General features: G+C 41.8%; 1 protein-coding gene and 1 non-coding gene across 2 annotated transcripts; both read left to right on the top strand.

Moving 5' to 3' along the window:
* Positions 1–9: 9 nt before the first annotated feature.
* Positions 10–19,586, top strand: ptcd3 (pentatricopeptide repeat domain 3). Its single transcript, XM_034689256.1, has 23 exons — positions 10–138; positions 1,380–1,432; positions 1,557–1,596; positions 1,688–1,733; positions 1,821–1,889; positions 3,990–4,094; positions 4,376–4,499; positions 4,930–5,030; positions 5,127–5,279; positions 5,364–5,424; positions 6,249–6,331; positions 7,351–7,495; positions 7,650–7,700; positions 7,788–7,874; positions 10,100–10,128; positions 10,316–10,422; positions 10,644–10,722; positions 11,317–11,407; positions 12,524–12,609; positions 12,680–12,825; positions 12,918–12,959; positions 15,545–15,691; positions 19,411–19,586. Exons 1-23 carry the CDS (start codon positions 50–52, stop codon positions 19,454–19,456), a joined length of 1,980 nt encoding a protein of 659 aa, XP_034545147.1. The 5' UTR covers positions 10–49; the 3' UTR covers positions 19,457–19,586.
* Positions 4,658–4,794, top strand: LOC117818131. The gene has a single exon (XR_004632320.1). It is a non-coding gene; the product is annotated as a small nucleolar RNA SNORA5 (small nucleolar RNA).
* Positions 19,587–20,600: the final 1,014 nt, after the last annotated feature.

Below are 20,600 nucleotides of genomic sequence, written 5' to 3'. Positions count from 1 at the left end.
TCTGCGCGCTGATGGTTTCTCCCTCCCATGATCCTTCAGTCCTTCCAACATGGCGGCTCCCTGTAAGCACGTAGGGCACTACTTCCAAAGAAACAGCCGCTTTATACTCAATAACTTGGAGCAGTCATGGGGTCACAGGTAGGAGATGAGTTAAAGGTGTTCAACACTTTAATAGTATTCAGTTTACTTTGATATGTTACATATTACGATGCTACACTAGCATGCAGCTAGCATCCTCTGACAGGAGGTCATGTCTTTATTAGTTAACACTACAGGGACACCAGGGTGGCACGGTGAATTATCCCTGTTTTGAAGTTATCCTGGGGTGGACATGGTGTTTTGTGTGGACGATTTGCAGAATATAATATATGAGAAATTAATCGTGTGTACAGATCTTATTCTGCTAATCTTAATGTTATGTTGAGCCTGGCAGAAAGAAGGTGCATTATACTAAATAATAATAACACGCTCAAGTCATCTAAAGATAGACCTGCTTCACAGGATGTGGACTCTGCAGGAAACAGCTGCATTTTAGAATATATTTTAAGATTGTTTTATTGGTTTTTAAATCTCTTAATGGTCTGGCTTCTTCATATTTATTATATTTATCACAAGAGCCTGTGAGAGTATCAACATTTAAAAAAGCAAACTCAAGACCGACCTTTTAACTGAGTCTTATTCCATCTTACTTTATCACTTTTAAAGTACATATTGTCCTATTTTAAATAATTACAAACGCGTATATATTATTTGTAAAGTTGATTTCAGTTATTCATGTACTTATTTAAATTTCTTTGTGGATTATTTCATTATTTATTTAGTTATAAATTAGATCTTATCATTTTGAGAATTTGTATAGATTTTTACCTCTAAGAATTTTAATATTTTATTCTGTTTTAGTGTAGCATCTTAGTTTATTTTATTGGTTTAATATTTGTGTTTTATTATCTTAAAACATTTATTTTTATTTTGGTGAGTTTAATTTCCTGTGTTGAGTTTTAACATCAAAATTTTCCTCCAGTGTTTCCTCAGTTTGTCATTAACTTCTTTTTTTCTTTTTCATTTATTTATTCATATATTTATTTTATAATAATTATTATTTATTATTAATAATATAATTATTAATTTATTTTTACATTTTTATTATTATTATTATTATTATTTTATATATGGTTTGTGGGTTGGGTTTAGGGTCAGCCTGGGATTGGGATTGGGGGTCTTCTCTTTTTTTTAATATATATTTTTAATTTATACTTTTTTTTATTACTTTTTATGTACAGCACTTTGTGTTACAATATCATTGTATGAAAAGCGCTTTACAAATCAAGTCTGATTGATTGTTTAGACTTTACAAAATAACATCTCATTTTTATCTCCAGGACTTTTGGCTGGACTTCAGCTCTGCAACAACAAGCTGCAGAAAACATTAAAGGTAATACTGTTTACGAGGATGTGAGCAACATCAGTGGGAGAAATCTGAATTTATAAGTTCACATGCCGTCCAAACTTTATGCACACTGCACATGAGTGTTAACTGTTTCTCAATGTTATTGTAGAAACATCAGAGACTATCGTCATCCCCAGGAAGAAAACATGGTATGTGTTTAGAAGTTTAACTCAGTAATGATAATAATAATAATAATAATAATAATAATAATAACAATAACAATAACATGTGATTAAACAGGAGCAAAGAAGCAGTACTGGAGGCTCTGTCTGCGACAGTCAGCAGGGTGAGAGCTCCTTCATATCTTTAAGTAGTTAGTTTGATGTAGAGTCAGTTGAGGAGATGTGCTACATTATTTATTTTCTCACTCTAGGATCCAACGTCATATTCCTACCAGTTCCAGGATGATCCGTACCTCTCCCCCAGGACCTCCTCAGAGTTTGTAAGTCAGGTGTTTTTTTCCTCTTACGTTAAATGTATTCATTTGAGTCATTTCTACTATCAAGGGATGTAACATCATGTTGTATTTGTCTTAAATATTAAATGTCCCAGTAAATAGTGGGACCTTTTTGTAATGCCATTCATCAGTTTTTAATTTATTTTAATTCAAACCAATCATTTTTTATGCAGCTGATTTTTATTTATTACCCAACAACTTTATATCACTCTGCTAAAAAAATCACTTTCATTTTTCTGCTTTGAATAATGAAAGATAAACTTTTTTAATGCAGATATTTTGGCTTAGTTGGAAAATTGTAGGTTAAATTAATTAAAGTAAATATGGCGGCACTCTGTATATGTTTTATTTATTTATTCTGTTTTAGCAGGGAGGACCCACTGAGACAGAGTTATTTTTCAGCGGTGCCCTGCAGCAATACAATTAAAACAAAATTCCAGTTATAACAGTCACAGATACTTTAAAAACACATTCATACTTGCACCGTTCCAAATGCCTTCATGTTTTAAAACAATTGAAGTACTTTCTTTAAATAGCTCAGACACTACCTCTTTAAAAGTGTCAGAATATATCAGAGGGGGGAGTTTAGCTGTCATTTGAAAGTTATTCCACATCATGGGAGCAGAAATACCAAAAGCAGGCTTTCCCCATGCAGATCTAAATCTTGGTGTTTTTAAAGTGATCCAGTTTTGGGATCTGGTTGTATGGTTTGATGTGTTTTGAGACAAGAGACGAGTCAGGCATGGAGGGAGGGAGTCGACCTAAATACTGTGCTTTTTCCTACAAAGTCCCAACGAGGACCAGCCTACGTTGCGATATAGGTCACAATAAGATGAAGAGTGCAGGGATATATTGCATCCAATGGCTACAATGCAGAAGCAGGTGCACGCCATAGACTGTATAAATAATGGACGTAGTAATCGTGACGTCACACATCTGTTTCTGAAGCGCTGTTTTGGAAATGCGGACCTCAACCAGTCAAAGTGTGACGTAAAGAGGTGGGGTTTGAGCCTCCTAGCCAACAATTACAGTGTTCTTGCCTGTCAGTCAAGTCAGTCGTCCTTATATCTTCTGAACCGTGGCATTAGAAAAAAATTCACCCCCGTACAGTGTGTGCCGATAGAGAAATGAGCTATGTAGACCCAAGTCATTTTTTGAACCAGGCTGTAAACATGTTTATTAATGCTGTAAAGATCATCTTCTTTGAATTGGTGTGTATGTGGTCTCTTGTGTTTCTGCAGCCAGCCTCATGGGCATGGGCTTCATATTTTGAGACCGGAGGTTGCTGCTTGGTGCATGCATATAAAGTGTGTCTCCATAGTCCAAAACTGGCAGTATAGTAGCCTGCACAATCATTTTCCTATTCCTCTCTGTTATGCAGGACTTATTTTTAGAAACCCAGTTGAGGCCTTGTTTTTTTTTTTTTAAATATGGCATAAAAAAGAGAGATCCTGCTCGAGCCAAAAACCCAAGAACTGTTGTACACATTCAGTGTTTACATTGCCAGTTCCTTGTTGCCCACATTAGTGTCCCTGCATCATTTAGTGTTTTCTTTTAATGCAAACTATGCTACCAGAATAAACTTCTTCTTCCACGAAGTGAAAGTTGAGCCCCTTACCTCACTGCAGCTCAGCGCGAGTCAATCATCTCTCTATCGAAAGAATGGAAGTTTGATCTCAGCTCCCACAACGGCATGCAAAAGTGTCCTTGGGGGACCCCAAATTTCCCATGGTTATATGGTCAGCAGTGTGTGAATGCATATGAATGGATTTAGGGAAAACTGATGGTCCCCTACAGAGGCATCTTCTGCCGTGAGTGTGTGGACGTGGTGTGGATGTGACGAGTCGTGTAAAAACGCTTTGAGCAACGAAAGTCCAGTTTTAATAAACAGTGTGTATTCAACATTATACTCTAATGGAGCAGTTTACAGATGGAGTCAAATCACAAACAATAACAACAAAGCAGCTCAAAGTGAGTCAGTAAGGAAACATGAACGTAGTGACTCCCTGGTTTCTGTATCATGAGGTGGATGAACGTTGTTGGGATGTGTGTTTTGAGTGTGTGTCTTCTCTTCTCTTCCTGCAGAGGCTCTACTCTCTCGCCCAGGAGTCTGGAAGATCTGCAGCCAAATACTTTATCAACAATAATCCAAAGTTCTTCAAGAAAGACTTCGCTGAGCCGCATATACCTGTAAGACCTCTCTCTCTCTCTCACACACACACACACACACACACAGAATATGAAGTCACATAAAACCAAACAAGGCTCACAGAGGGCCTGAACTGTTTAATCCATGTTTTGTTTGTTTGTGTTTGTGTGTTTGTGTGTGTGTGTGTGTGTGTGTGTGTGTGTGTGTGTGTGTGTGTGTGTGTGTGTGTGTGTGTGTGTGTGTGTGTGTGTGTGTGTGTGTGTGTGTGTGTGTGTGTGTGTGTGTGTGTATTATGTGTGTTTGTTTGTGTGTGTGTGTGTAGTGTCTGATGCCAGAGACTGTGTCACTGTGTCTGGAGGAGGTGAGTGAAGACGCTCTGAAGGAACGGATCAAGTTGAGGAAAGTTAAAGCAGCTGTTGAAATGTTTGATCAGCTGCTGCAGGCCGGTGAGAACACACACACACACACACATGCATGCATGCATGCAAGCACGCACGCACGCACACACACACACACACACGCACGCACACACACACGCACGCACACACACACGCACACACACACGCATGCAGACACACACACACACACATTTATTTAGAAAGGTTGCAGTCTTGTCAAATTCAGTGTTTCCTCTTCATGGATGTCACTGGCCAAAATGGCTGCCACAGTGAGCGTGTAGTTCATGGGCCTCAGTGGTGCTTCATCATCACCACAGAGGATAAATATGTACTACACACAAACATTGTCACACACACGCACATGCACGCACACACACACACACACACACACACACACACACACACACACACACACACACAATGCCCTTGTGGTTGCAGTTGCAGGCTGTAACAGGTCTGTTTTATTGAATTGATCCAGGCTCACCTGTCTGTATGGAAACCACTCATGATCTGTTGGACCTGATCTGTCTGTACTGTGACAGCGACCCTGCAGAGGAAGGACCACAGACGGAGGACATGGTGAGTCACATGATCAGGGCTGAAACTGAAGACGTCTCGCTGCAGCATGCACACCTGCATGTTGTCTGACTTTTGCTGTCCTTTGTTTGTTCTCAGGAGGCGATGAAGAGAAAGAAAGGCAGAGTCCGTCGGTCGGCAGACATCCTGAAGTCGACCTGGAGAGAAAACAACAACGCAGAACGAATCTTTAACCTCCTCCCAGAGAGAGACACACGCTGCTACTCGGCTCTGATCAGAGGCATGGTGAAGGTACGAACCATGCAGCACAACAGCTTCGTCTAGAAATGGTGACATGGTGACAAGTGGTTCATGTGTTTGTTTGTCTCTCTCCAGCACGGAGCCTACACCAAGGCCTTCAGCGCATACACTGACATGCTGAACAACAGGCTGACTGGTGAGTTCAAACAGATATTCATATTGCACATGACCCTTACAGTGACACTGGAAAGTATCATTACACACAATATGAAACGTTATCATGCAGACAGTAACCAATGTAACAGATGATTGTACTCACCATTCAAATGTTTGTTGGAGATTATTTTTTTTACATATTTGCCCAATCAGGGAATGATGTCCTTCCCCTAAAACTGTCTTCACTAATGTGTTCATGAAGGGGTCATGAGCCAGTTCCAACACTAGATCCAATGTCTCCTAAAGGGGTTACTCCGGGTCATGAGCTGTAGTTTTAACGGCGACTGCAGCAACCCAAAAGTGGATCTCAGTGTGCAGAAATTGTACAGGCGGTGCATTAAGGACTGTATCCATGATGATGAAGAGCCTGGAGATGATGACCGAGACTCCTGAGACATTTTAAATTGTGGAGCAGTGTAGTTTTGTAACTAGTATTGAAATATTGAAATAAGCAACTGATTGAATTAACGTGTAAAAGTGGGCGTGGCCAAACAGGTGCAAAACAAATGTGTGCATTCAATTCAGAATCCTGTATAACTCCTGGTATGACCCCTCCAACCTGTTAAAGCAGAGGTTAACATCTTCAGGTTTTCACTGAAGAGGCTCTGGGTATCCAAAGTTTCAGCAGCTCTCATGGATTGTCCTCCAGGAGTTGAATGAGATCTTTGTTTTCATGTTATTAGAGGCCTTTATGAACAACAGTAGTGAAGTTTTCTTTTGGAGGACTTTATTCCCAGGTATTAACGGTATTCTCTGACTTTGTATAAGGTGTGTAAGACTTACCAGCCCGTCCTCTCTCTGCAGCTGACATCCACATCTTCAATGCCCTGATCTTAGCGGCTCCAGAGGTCAAAGAGAAATACAACGAGAGATGGGACGGCATCTCTGTGAGTCTCTTCACGTTTACACTCGTTTAAAAAATGATGTCAATGTTCATGTAATCAATCAATCAATCCACCAATCCATCAATCAATCTTTATTTGTATTTCGCCAAATCACAACAAACGTTATCTCAAGACGCTTTTACAAACAGAGCAGGTCTAGACCACTCTGTCAAATTATGAACAGAGACCCAACTTCAAGACAGGATAAGACTCAGTCTGACCTCACCTTAATCCACCATGAGCATTGCACCTCACAGTATTAAGCTAGTTGCAGTGGAGAGGACAAACTTTCTTTAACAGGCAGAAACCTCGAGCAGAACCAGACTCATGTTAGACACATTTGCTGAGACCGTGTTGGTTCTGGAAAGAGGGATAGAGGAGAATAAGAGAGAGAGAGAGAGCGGTGATAGTGATGAGACGTGAAGCTGTTGCCGCAGGAGTCCAGCACGTCCGTATTAGCTGGAGTCTGGAACGTCCACAGCAGGAGGACGTCTACTGCAGCTCAGAGGAACCTACGAGACAAGGGAGCTTAGGGACTCCAGAAAGGTCTATGGTTAGTAACTTTAATGGGACAGGGAGAGTTAAAGTAAGTGATGAGGGGGTTTGGGGGTTGGGGGTGAGATAGGATGAGATAGTGTGTCAGTTCCCCCAGCAGTCTAAGCCTATAGCAGCATAACTAGAGCTGGTCCAAGCCTGATCCAGCTCTAACTATAAGCTTTATCAAAAAGGAAAGTTTGAAGACTAATCTTAAAAGTAGAGAGGGTGTCTGCCTCCTGGACCCTGACTGGTAATGTGTCATACTCAAACAAAAACTACACTTATCTGAACTTTAAGAGTTCTAAGAGAGACCCACCGTGTCTGATAATAATAGAAGAAATACTTTGTATGATAATATCAGATGTTAAGAACTCTTCCTGTAATGAATGCACTATGTACACATACTGGCACCACTCGGCTATAACATTAAAATGTCTAACGCTGTAAAATGTTGTTGTTGTCTGTGTTTGGTTCCTCTGTTTCAGGAGCTCTTGAAGCAGATGAGTGAACAGAAGGTTCAGCCCAACCTGCTGACCTTCAACAGCGTCCTCAAAGCTCTGAAACGCTGCGGCTCTTTGGCCAGAGCTCAGTCATCTCACACTCTGAACGAGATGAAGGCTTTGGGAATAGGTGAGACTCAGGACTGAAGACGTGTATCATGATGGTGATGATGTTCTTCTGTTTATAATCAATGCTTGCTCTGTCTGTCTGTCTGTCTGTCTGTCTGTCTGTCTGTCTGTCTGTCTGTCTGTCTGTCTGTCTGTCTGTGTCTGCGTCTCTTCAGCTCCCAGCCTGGCCTCCTATGATCATGTCCTGGCGATCTTCTTCCAAGGAGGTAATCTAAATTTTAAGCTTCATATTAACTTCAGTTTGCTGCTGTATGTGGACTGAGACGTGTTAAGTGGTCGTGTTTCCTCTCTAGCGTCTCGCCAGGCCAGCACTGACGTTCTCCAGGAGGTGATATCAGAGCTGGCAGGAAGCAGCTTCACCTGTCAGGACCCTGATGACAGTACGTTGTGTTTTTCAATGTCTAATTCCTAATTCCACCAGATCTTTGTACGGTCCGTCTCCGATCCGTCACAGCACCGGACCTGATAGGTTTCTATTGTAGTCAATGTGTTAACTTCCACTGGATCCACTCTGTTGCGTTCCAGCAGCGTCTCTGATCCGGCAGGTCTGAGTTCTCCGGATCAGATACACAAGACTTCTATTTTTGCCAGATGTCGGAGCACGACGCATCAATCTCAACAGAGCAGATGGAGTGGGACAGGAAGTCAGGTTTCACCAAAACAAAATGAAAACATCCGGTTAATTTTCAGAATAAAACACTCTGTGTTATCACCAGATCGTATTTCACTTAACTACAACAACAAACCGTCATGATGAGTGGAGCCAGGCCTGGAGTCAACAGGTCAGAGGTTTTCAGAGGACCAGAAAGACAACATGGATGAGGAGAGGAGGAGGAGGAGAATCCTTGATTCAGTAATTACAGCTGGGAAACCTTGGTCACATAACTCCAGCTGTCCGGCGGTCCTGCTCTGTTTTGCATTCTTAAAATGTGTGGGTGTTGACGGACGAGAGTACAGAGCCGGACCGCAGCAGATCAGAGACAGACCGGACACAGATCTAGTGGAAGTCCTGTGTCAGTGTCTACAGTCATTGCCAAAAGTTTTGAGAATGACACAAATATTACATTTTCACAAAGTCTGCTGCTTCAGGGTTTTTAGATGTTTTTGTCAGATGTTTCTATGGTATAATGAAATACAATTAGAAGCATTTCATAAGTATCAAAAGCTTTTATTGAGAATTACACAGAATTCATGCAATAAGTCAATATTTGCAGTGTTGACCCTTCTTTTTCAAGACCTCTGCAATTCTCCCTGGCATGCTGTCAATCAACTTCTGGACCAAATCCTGACTGATGGCAGTCCATTCTTGCATAATCAATGCTTGGAGTTTGTCAGAATTTGTGGGTTTTTGATTGTCCACCCGCCTCTTGAGGATTGACCACAAGTTCTCAATGGGATTAAGATCTGGGGAGTTTCCTGGCCAAGGGCGAGGCAGGACTGATGGTAGCGCTCACCTCGTCTTCTCCGAACAAGCCTTCCTCCAGATGCCCCAAACAATGGGAAAGGGGATTCATCAGAGAAAATGACTTTACCCCAGTCCTCAGCAGTCCAGTCCCTGTACCTTCTGCAGAATATCAGTCTGTCCCTGATGTTTTTACTGGAGAGAAGTGGCTTCTTTGTTGCCCTCCTTGACACCAGGCCTTCCTCCAAAAGTCTTTGCCTCACTGTGCGTGCAGATGCACTCACACCTGCCTGCTGCCATTCCTGAGCAAGCTCTGCACTGGTGGTGGCCCGATCCCGCAGCTGTAACACCTTCAGGAGACGTCCTGGCGCTTGCTGGACTTTCTTGGGCGCCCTGGAGCCTGTTTGGCAACAATTGAACCTCTCTCCTTGAAGTTCTTGATAATTCGATAGACGGTTGACTGAGGTGCAATCTTACTCACTGCTATAAACTTCCCTGTTAGGCCCTTTTTGTGCAATGCAATGATGGCTGCACGTGTTTCCTTGCAGGTAACCATGGCTAACAGATGAGGAACAATGGTGTCATGCACCATCTTCCTTTTAAAGTGTCCAGTCACTCAATCATGACAGATTGATCGCCAGCCTTGTCCTCATCAACACCTACACCTGTGTTAATGTGTGTGACACCTGTGTGTCATTGAAATTATGTTAGCTGGTCCTTTTGTGGCAGGGCTGAAATGCAGTGGAAATGTGTTTTTGGTGATAAAGTTTATTTTCAAGGTAAAGAGGGACTTTGCAATTAATTGCAGTTGAGCTGATCACTCCTCATGACATTCTGGAGTATATGCAAATTACCATTATAAAAACTGAAACAGCAGACTTTGTGAAAATTAATAGTTGTGTCATTCTCAAAACTTTTGGCCATGACTGTAGCTTATCCAAGATGATCTTATGAGTGTGACTGATGCTGCATGTTCTCTGATATGAAAAGCGTCTTTACACACAAACAGTATCTACCGTATCGATGATCGTCAGTGTCACCTTGTAGAATTAGCATCTGTTTAAAAATATTGGTTCATGAGTAAGTCATGTTGATATTCTAAGAAGGAGATAAATCTGCTTACATAAAACAGATAAACCGTTACCCCTTGAAGTCTGCATTCAGAGATGTGCCGCTCTGACTTTGTGTTTGTTTGTCTTTCAGCTGTTTTCTTCCTCAGCGCCATGAGAATAGTAAGTGTGTGTTTTTATCTTGTGTATTAAACATTCATCACACAACTTTTCTGCAGGATGTGATTCCTTTTAGGGAAATATCAACATTAATCACACACCTCTTTCTTCTTCACCTCATCAGGCATTAGATTTAATGAAATGTGCTCGTGTCTGTCAGATAAAGTCCACCTGTTTTCCTCTCTCACAGTGTTTGGATCTCAAAGACCTGGAGATGGCTTATAAGCTCCAGAGTCTGGTGGAGGTCGGAGAAAACTGGAGGCTTTTGGGAGATTCCTACAATCAGAGTATTTACTAGTAAGTACAGACATTACGACACCAGCACCAACAACAACACATGTAAGGTTTCAGTGGAGACGGTGAGGATAGCTGGTCGTCTAATAAACACATGTAAGAGTTGCGGCTCTGAGTCTGAGCTGAGTCTAGCAGCTGGACTCTGCAGGTCAGATCCAGCTTCATGCACCTGAAGTGTCCCGTGTTTGCTCTTTATCACTCGGGTTCTTCTCTGTCCTGTCCAGCGGTCGTTTCTTCAGCCTGCTGTGTTTGATGGAGCACATCGACGTGGTGATGAAGTGGTACAGACGACTCGTCCCCTCGGTCAGTACATCTCCTCTCACTCATCCCGTCTCTCTCCTGCTCTCAGATAACCCTTCTGAAGGGGGATCAGTAAAGATATGATAATGTGGACTTATGCTTCTGATGTCTGTAGGTTTTATTGATTTATTTCCTTGAGGCCTTTAAACATGAGCCTGGAGGTGGACAGGAGCTCACGCTGAGTTCAGCGTTCAGGGATAACTTTCCTGCAAGATGCATCTATAATTCAAAGTATTGAACACCGCCCTGCTTTAATGTTTCTTTCTTCTAAATGGAACCAAACAAAAATTAAGCTGCGTCAGAGGAAAGCTGGAGCCAGAGACTGAGACCATGATCTCATTATTAGTCAGATCCATACGTCAGATCCAGAGCCTAAGTTCAATACTTTAAAGTTTCTAGGAGCAGGGAGACACATTAAGGTATTTTAAGGTCTCAATCCCTGGCCTTTGATAACGCTCTTAGACGGTAAGACTCTCTGAATTGTCTTTGAGCAAATGACATATTCTTAATCCATCCTGTTAGTTCTCTGTATAAACTTCCCAAAACAGAGTAAAATGATTTAAACTATTTAAACATGACCTCTCTCTGTGTTTGCAGCTTTATTACCCGAACACTCATGGTCTGAGGGACCTGCTGCAGGCTCTAGACACTGACAGCCGCCTGGACCTGCTGCCCTCTATATGGAAAGGTGAGTTTATCGAGGGTGAGATAGTCTCATCTTCACTTACTGGGCCTTACCTCTCTTGAAAGCTAGAGCAACTATGAGACTAATGCAACAAGAGTGTCTTGCGCTGTCTTGTTATAAACTATTGCACCGGGAAGTACCAGAGCTGTTTATAATGAAGTCAGACTTGCTCTGCATCAGTCGCTCTGCAGGACGAGTCCTCAAAGAGAGCATGAGGAGATGAACTGGGTGGTTATTGTTGTTGTTTATGTATCAAACTGCCTTTCTTTGCAATACTAGTTCAACAAGCATGCTAGCTTTAGCTTGTGCGCGATGTGTGCAGGGGCAGAGTGTGCACAGGCAGGAGTGCAGAACAAGGTGTCCCTCTGGGGCTCTTCAGTGAGGGTAGTCAAGGTCAGAGTTATTATTTAACTGCAATCAAATTATTATGATGCATGAATTATCAAAGACCACAGTTTTTCTATCCATCCATCCACCTTCCTCCGCTTATCCGAGTCCGGGTCACAGGGGCAGCAGTCTCAGCAGGGAAGCCCAGACTCTCCTCTCCCCGGCCACTTCCACCAGCTCTTCTGGGAGGATACCGAGGCGCTCCTAGGCCAGCTGAGAGATATAATCTCGTCAGCGTGTCCTGGGTCTTCCCCGTGGCCTCCTCTCAGATGGACATGCCCGAAACACCTCCCCAGGGAGAAGTCCGGGAGGCATCCTGACCAGATGCCCGAACCACCTCATCTGGCTCCTCTTGATCCGGAGGAGCAGCGGCTCTACTTTGAGCCTCTCTCCGATGTCTTAGCTCCTGGTCCTCTCTCTAAGGCTGAGCCCAGACACTCTGCTGAGAAAGCTCATTTCGGCTACAGACCGCTACAGCGTCCGCATCACTGCATCACTGCAGACGCCGCCCCGATCCGTCTGTCAATCTCAAGCTCCCTCTTCCCCTCACTCGTGAACAAGACCCCAAGATACTTAAACTCCAATTTCATTGATCCATTGATGTTTGGATGTAGGGGATTCTCAAAAACACAAAGTGTACCTAAAATAAATCACCTGCTCGACCTCTAATGAAAAAACAAAGAGAAGTGACGTTAGACTTCCTAAGAGTGATGTGCTCTCCCTGGTTTTCAGACATCCGGACTCTAGGACACGATAATAAGGCTGATGTTGTTGAGGAGCTGCTCGCCCTGATGGCCAGAGACACACACAGTCCTGAGGTCAGTAAAGACGACACGATGAGTCCTTTTAAGTGAAGCACAGTCATTGATAGTGTGTGTGTGTCTGCAGGTTCAGGAGTCCTTTGCAGCGTGTGCTCTGGATGTAAGGAGTGTGTTTGACAGAGACAGAGTGAGGCCCGGCCTGGAGTGGAGCCCCGCCTCCCTCTCACACATCACCTCCCTGCTGCTGCGGGCCAACAAGACCCAACAGGCCTGGTACGAGAGATAGTCCTGTATCTGTGTCCACCTGTCCATTCCCAGGAGAGCTTTTTCTGCGTCCTAATCCTTCTCTCTGTGTTTCTCTGCAGGGAGATGCTGCAGCTTTTCAAATCCAAGAACAGAGTTCCAGCGTAAGTCGGCCCAAAACACAAACATGAGAAACAACAAGAGTCACTCTGTGAAGGGTGAAAGATTTTACATTTATTAAGATATTTAACAGTCTGATCTCTTACGTCAAGTCATGTCAAACTTTATTTATATAGCACATTTTAAAACAACTGCAGTTGGCCAAAGTGCTAACAAATAGTAGTTAAAAAAGAATAGATATTGAAAACAGATAGATAACACAAAAAAGCCACAAAAAATAAAAGCAAAGAGGTGCGTTTGGAATAAAGACTTAAACTCTCAATAGTCTGAGCATGTCTTATATCAGGAGGCAGACTGTTCCACAGTGTGGGAGCAGCCACCGCAAAGGCTCAGTCACCTCGAGTTTTGAGCCTCGATCTTGGGACATCTAAAACCACCTGGGTCATTGACCTGAGTGCTCTGGCCGGAGCATGCAGGTGCAAACTCTTACTCAGGTATGGCGGTGTCAGCCCATGTAAGCTTTGAAAAACCAACGTCAATATCTTGAACTGGATCCTGAAACTGACAGGAAGCCAGTGAAGGGAAGCCAGTGCAGGCGCTATGTGATCACGTCGTCTCTTCCCAGTCAGTAGGTGTGCAGCAGCATTTTGAACCTGCTGCAGGCGACGAAGAGACGACTGATCAACACCAACATACAAAGAGTTACAATCGTGATCAACATGTGGATAACCTTCTCAAACTCATAAGGGGGGAGGTAGACTTTACTTTGCCCAGAGGTCTCAACTGGAAGAAGCGTGTCTTCACAACAGAGCAGGGGTCTCATTTATAAAAGAGTGTGTAGAATCCTTACTAAAAGAGAACGTACTCCGAAAACCCAGAAATGGCGTGCGGCAAAAATAATTCGGATTTATAAAACCGTTAGAAAGGCAAACTTTACACAGTGTTCTGTTTTTGAATCACAAAGCACCTGGAGATATGCGCACGTAGTTCAAGCCTCGTATTCCACCCTTTTCACGCCCACATTCAACCATATACGGTCAATGCAAAGAGCTTTATGAATGAAGATGCAGACAAATGAGCCGGAAGATCAAAGGTTCTCACGGTGAATCACGGCAACAACAGAGAGGAATGAAGCGGAGGTCAGAGAGCACGCATTGTTTGTTTCTTACAGCAGGAGGGACACAAAAGAAATACAAATACAAATTAAAATATGGAGTGACTCCACGTCGCTGCAGCGTGTATCCGTCAGCAGTGCCAGAGCATCCATCATTCATCATTCATCATTACGCAAGGGTCTCACTGCAGTGTTTCATGTTTACAGAACACACACTTTTATTTCACATTACAGAGAGCTCACGTCCTTCAGAGATCTCCTCTCTCTGATATTATCTGACAGAAGTTTGATCCATGGATATAAGTTTTGATGTGTTGGTTTCATCACGGGCAGCTTGGCCTGCGCTCTGACTGATTATGATGATATGTAAGATAATAACTGTGAGAACCAGGCATGGCTTTACTCCACACTTTTCTCATTAACACAGTAAACACATGCAGGTGATGAAGATGTGATCAGTGTGTGAGGCAGCCGTCACTGTGTCTCTGCGCTCCGCGTGCGTCGTACAACAGTCTTTATTTAAAGTATAACTACACTCAGTGACTCTGCACAGCGTTAGAAACATTGAAAACATGACTGTCACTTTGCTCCATGGCTGATTTACGTTCAGACGAACACCTTAGGATACGGCCCGTGTGTTTCCTCTATACTTGGAGAAACTGGAGAAATGTGACGGTGAGACAAAGCTGATTACATATTTGATGAACTTTAAGACACGCTTTTATCTTTTAATGACAGCTTATTGGAAACGACTCACCACAGACACACATTCAAATAGAATATGTAGATTTTAGTGATGATGGTGGTCTGTTAATGTTGTTATCCAATGAATGAAATGTGGAAAAGGCATCAAAATATAATCTGACTTCAGTTCTCCCTCTCACCAACTGTGTCGCGCGTTTCCCCTGCCTCTAAAATGTACGTACGCCTCGGTCAGAGTTTGCTTACCGGTAGTCACATTTTCACGTCAAGTTTCTTTTTTTATAAATCACAAACTTGGCGTGAAAACTGGCGTACGCCAATTTCAGGCCCCGTTTTGTGCGTAAGCCACCTTTATAAATGAGACCCCTGCTCTGTTTATCAAATCTGAGCTTACTGTCAAAGATGACACCAAGGTTCCTGACAGAAGGGCGACAGTGAGACACTAAATTACCAAAAACACTGTCTATACCATTCAGCAGATCAGGTTTATCAAAACAATGATTTTAGTTTTCTTTCACATGATCATTTTAAAGAAACACTATCTCTAAGTATAACTTTTAGTAGATGCCATCTGGAGGAACATCTTTATGACTTACGTCCTCTACCTGCTTATTACGAGAGGTAAATCTGAAGTTATTGGTTACAGCCTCTCCGACCTGTCATGACAGGAAGCTTCAAATATGTCAAACATGTTACGAGTACAAGGTGATGAATGGTGTCAGTTCCTCCTGATGTTTCACTTCTGATACATTAACTAGATAAAGAAGCGGTCTCATGTTGATGGAGCCGTCTGTACATGTGTTCTCTCCACAGTCAGGGTCTTTTGGAGGAGTTCCTGTCCGCGTGCTCCCCACAGAGAGCGGTGGAGCTGGTCCAGCTGTCTGCGACCTTCTGTCTGTCTGCTACACCAACACTGGCAACGCGAGCGCTGGCTGAGTTTGATCTGACGGAGGAACAGAGGTGAGTCGTCGACCATCTGTGACATGGATTTGATCATAAAGACAGGACAGGAAACATGAATACTAATATGTAAATCCATTGTTCAGTGTAGCTCCTGAGGATATTTGTTGGTTGAAGATGGAGGGATCAACCAGCATGCATCAGTTCAATTTAAAGAATAAGAGTAAAGGCATTAAGGCCATAAACATACAAACAGATGAGGAGCAGATTCATGAGGATTGTGTCACTGACTGCCCTGAGTAGAAGTCTGAATTAAGACCCCAGACCTAACATGAGAGTGAACCAGAGAACAGGGCATAAAGATTGGACAGAAGTGCCTGGTTCTCATGACTGGAAACTGGACCAGGTCCTGTGGGGTTGAGTGGCAAGCCCAAGCTTCATCTCTGAGTTCAAGTTTCTCTTTTTCTTTTGGTCTGGTTAGATTTAAAAGATAAAGACTGGTTCTCCAAAGTTCATGGGTATAAGTCTGTTGCTCAGTCTCCTCATAAGAATCGACAGCTGCAGCCAATCACCTCAGTCCTGTGACGTCATTTAGAGGTCACAGAGCACCTTCTCTGTGCGCACCTCAGGAAAAAGTGTGTTTAAAGTATCAGACAAACCAGACATGACTGAAACCATTCCTTGTTTCTGTTGTGGAAGTTTTCTGCTTCTGGTGAAGAATGAAATAGAGACTTCTGCCGACCGACAAGGTTTTCTTTATTTTCTTTGCAAAGAAAAGGTCAGTCAACACACGAGCGGTCGGAATGAGGAAAGACCCCGAACATGGGGAGACTTAAACATTTATCTCTCAGTAACTCCCCCTAAGGTATGCTTCACACCCTTTGTCTGCTGCAGGTATGGGCACCGGGACAGGGTTTTGTATCCAGGCGGGAGGTTTAAGAGATCTAGACATCACAATTTAAAACACAAAAGGACCTGGGGCCTCATGTACAAAGACTTAAAGAATCTCTCCTAACAGTTGTTACCTCAGGTTTACTTCACAATTATTCAATAAAAACAGGAAACACAGGCTTCTCCTCAAACACTGTGGCTGTTTTCAAACATCCTACTATACTAGCCGTACGTACTCATTTGGTCTAAATTCAGTATGTAGTATGTGAACAAGTGCAAAATCTGCAGTATGTCAAAACTACCTGGATGTTGTACTGATTCAGGAACATGTCTCAGTATGCAGCGGACCAGTCTCCCTCACGTACTGTTTCCCACAATGCACAGCGCTAACCTTCAGGTTCAGGTTACTTTATTTGTACCCGTAGGTAAACTTGTTTTGCAGCCAGTGAGATGTTAGGTCATTACAGAATTACAAGACAGATGTCAGACAGAACCGACTACTTAATGTGCAAAACATACCAAAATGTCCTAAAACTAATACAACAATAAAAATGGTAAAAGTGTAAAAGGTTCCATTTAAAAGGCATTTAAGAAAACGAACAACCAATAAAAATGAAAAGATCACATGAATAAATAAGAAACCTGGGCTTAAAGCTGCTGTGAGGAACTTTTGTTTTGTATTGATTCTGGCGCCCCCTTGTTGACAGAGCGATACCTCTTATCTCTTGTCCTATACATGCAAAAGTAGTGTTTTCAACAAAAGCCTCATCCTGTTGTCTTTTAACAGTCAACTTTATCAGGCAATGTGATTATTTTCCATGAAAACAGCCAAATAAAGGCTGTTTCTGAAGTGAGATGTCCATCACCTGGTCTGACACCTACCCCCTCAGGGCGGTTTCAGGCATTAAAAATGACAACAGAGAAGGTGTCAGTGTTGCTGCTGATGGTCTCGTTTGCTATTGAAGGTCATAAAGAGGCATCAGTATCATTTTCAGTCTGTTTCTCAGCCAGTTCAAAACTCCTCACAGGGCCTTTAAGTCTTAAAATTGGACTTTGAGTCTCTATGAGAAAGGAAATCCTTTTTTCTTCTTTTTTGACGAGGTCACTCAGTTTTTAGGTGCTGTGAAAATCATTAAATTCCATATAAACCACTTTTTAACTTTTTAAATCATCAGTGATGTTAAAGAAGCAGTTTCTCTATCAGCTTGCCTGTTTTTTACTTCCGCTTTCTGAAACCGTAAATCCAGCTACGCCTGACCCAGCATACTGCAGACCAGATCCAACAGAACAGTCAGACTTCAGACCAAATTTGTAGGTAGTATGTAGCCTGCCGTCTTGAAAACAGCCTATGATCCCTCTCCTGCTGCCATTGAAGATCCATCTAATACAGGGGTGTCCAAACTTTTTTCAAAGAGGGCCACATATGATGTTGTCAGAATACCTCAGGGCCGGTGGCTCCTACTGAGACTTAGGAATCCTAAAAGTTATCTATGAAATATCTCTTTAATAATTATTTTAAATGTTTTCTCAATAAAACAGTAACTAGGAAGTACCATGTAAAGATTAGCAAACGTTATCTTCTTCTAGGGGAAAATGTTTTTAATTAGGGTCGCGCAATGTGGGAAAAATATTGTCTCATTATTTTCCTATGGCAGGGTCACAATCTGGATTTCATCACACTTCTTTTTCATGTTGTTTTTAAGACTTTTCTGACCAGCAGACAACATTTTAAGAACAAAATAATTATTTTCCTGAGTTCTGAATCATTTTTATTCACCTAATTGGCCTTTTCTGTACACTTTCATAATTTTGATCTTGTCTTGTGTCCTCTTTTGTGTCTTCTGAACTTTTAGTGTTCATCAAGAACATTTTCTCATCATGATGAAAACATTAATTTGAAAACCTGTCAGCTTTAAGGGTTCTTGTGTTTCTTCTTTATTGCCGTCTTGAAGAATTCCCAGAGCTTCGGCTTTAGACAGGTAGTCCATGTGAAGCTTTTTGAGATGTTTCTGGATTGACTTTAGTTTTGTTTGTGCACTTGAAAGAAACTGCAAATGTACAGATGATTCAGAAGGTGATTAACATCTGTGCTATTAATAACACAATATGGAGGCTTGGGGCCATAAATAAATGGACCTCGGGCCGCAATTGCCCCCCGGGCCATACTTTGGACATGCCTGGTCTAATACGTTCCACTTCGATTGAGCCTATATTAATCCCCTCTGGTCTGAAGTCAAATGAAACTCATGTCTGTTTGTCAGTCAGTCACATTCATCCTCTCAGGAGGCAGAGAGCTCGTACGGATGGTTAATAAAGTAAACAGAGAGGAGGCTCTGTGACAGATGACATCTCAATGGAGCGACGCCTCTGAGCTAGTTCAGACAAGTGACTCTGCTGCACTACTTTCACTTTCATCGTGCATCACTCTCACAATCACCTGACGACGTATCCTCCCAATCAAACGGTCTGTTTAAGCTGCAAGGCCTCTGCCGCTGCACCAGGCCTGCACCCAAACTTTCAGCTCCACCACCTTCCAGCTTCCACCTGCTCCGACTACAGGAGGTTTAAGATATCATCTCATCACTTCCTAGTTTCTGCATGTAGAGTTCATCTGTGAGGAGTTATGAGCTTCAGAGCCTAGATACCAAACACAAACATGATGCTGCAGATGTAAAGTTTTGATCAATGCAACGTCACTGACTGAAGCATCTTTAAAGTTGCACAAAAGAAGAAAAGCCCCTCATGACTGGAAACGATGTGTTGGGATGAGTTATCCTGCTGAGAACCACAGAGGAAACGTCCTGTCAGGATTTACCTGTGTGTAATATGCCATGTGTGTTTTTCCTTCTCTCAGTTTTCTTGCTTTCTTGTTCTCCTGTTCCTTCCAGGGCCGTGTTATCTGAGCTGGAGTCAGCAGGAGAGTCCTCTGAGTGAAGGGGGGAAGGAACCACGATGACACCAATCCATTCATATAAAGATCTAACATAGAAAGTCTACTGTATTGTGTCCTGAACATGTCTGTCTCATAAATAAAATGCTTTGTGTTGTTTGTGAGGTAGAGGGAGCTCTTTCTCTGTGTTCTGATTTAGCCTCTTCACAAAAACTAATCTACACCCTGTCACATTTCACACTTTAATTCCTGATATGTATACATGACATGTTTCTGTCAGAGCTCAATGAAGCAACAAAAAAAACCTCAAAATGAAGAAAAAACATCTTAAAACCATAAAATCTGATTCTGTCAGCATGAATGAAACGTCCTCTCCTGACCACAGAGGTGTTCACGGTCACGCCGGGTCGTCTACTTGAATACAAAATATGTGGCTTGGCAGAGAAAATGCAGATGCAAATTTCTCCTGGTGATAACCGTCCAACTTCCTCTAAATACTGATAAGCTCCTTCCTGTGAGTGACTCACTGACTGAAATTCCTGTGTGATTGGTTCAAGTCAAAGTTTAGTCATCCAGCACATTTTGAAATGACTGTAGCGGATTAAAAAACAACTTAAATATGAGTTTAGAGAAAAACATTAAAAACAGCATAAATAACAGTAAAAAACAATAAATGACAAAAAATATAAACAACACAAACAAACAGAAATAACCATAAGAAACAATAAATACAAATAAAAAAAGCACAATAAATAACAATACAAACACAATAAATAACAATTAGAAACAAGAAATGAAAATACAAACACAATAAAAAATAATACATATCAATTAGAAACAAGAAATAAAAATTAAAAAAACACTGAAAAACAATAAATAATAAAATAAACAATAAATAGAAATAAAAAACAATAAATAAGAGTAAAAAATAGCAATAAAAAACAAATAACTAAATGAACAATAATAAAACACAATAAATAGCAATAAAAAACTATAAAACAGTAAATAAAACTAAAAAGCCACAATAAAAAACAATAAACACTAAAAAACAATAAATAACACTAAGAAACAAGTCAAAATAAAAACACAATAAATAACAATAAAGAACCTGAATGAAAAACAATAAATAACAAAGAAAACACAATAAATAACAATACAAAAGTTACAATAAAAAACTAAAAACAATAC

The sequence above is a fragment of the Notolabrus celidotus genome, chromosome 8, assembly GCF_009762535.1.
Source record: "Notolabrus celidotus isolate fNotCel1 chromosome 8, fNotCel1.pri, whole genome shotgun sequence".
NCBI classification, from domain to species: Eukaryota; Metazoa; Chordata; class Actinopteri; order Labriformes; family Labridae; genus Notolabrus; species Notolabrus celidotus.
The sequence above is the reverse complement of the archived record's forward strand: the minus strand, read 5'-3'. Positions and strand labels throughout refer to the sequence as shown.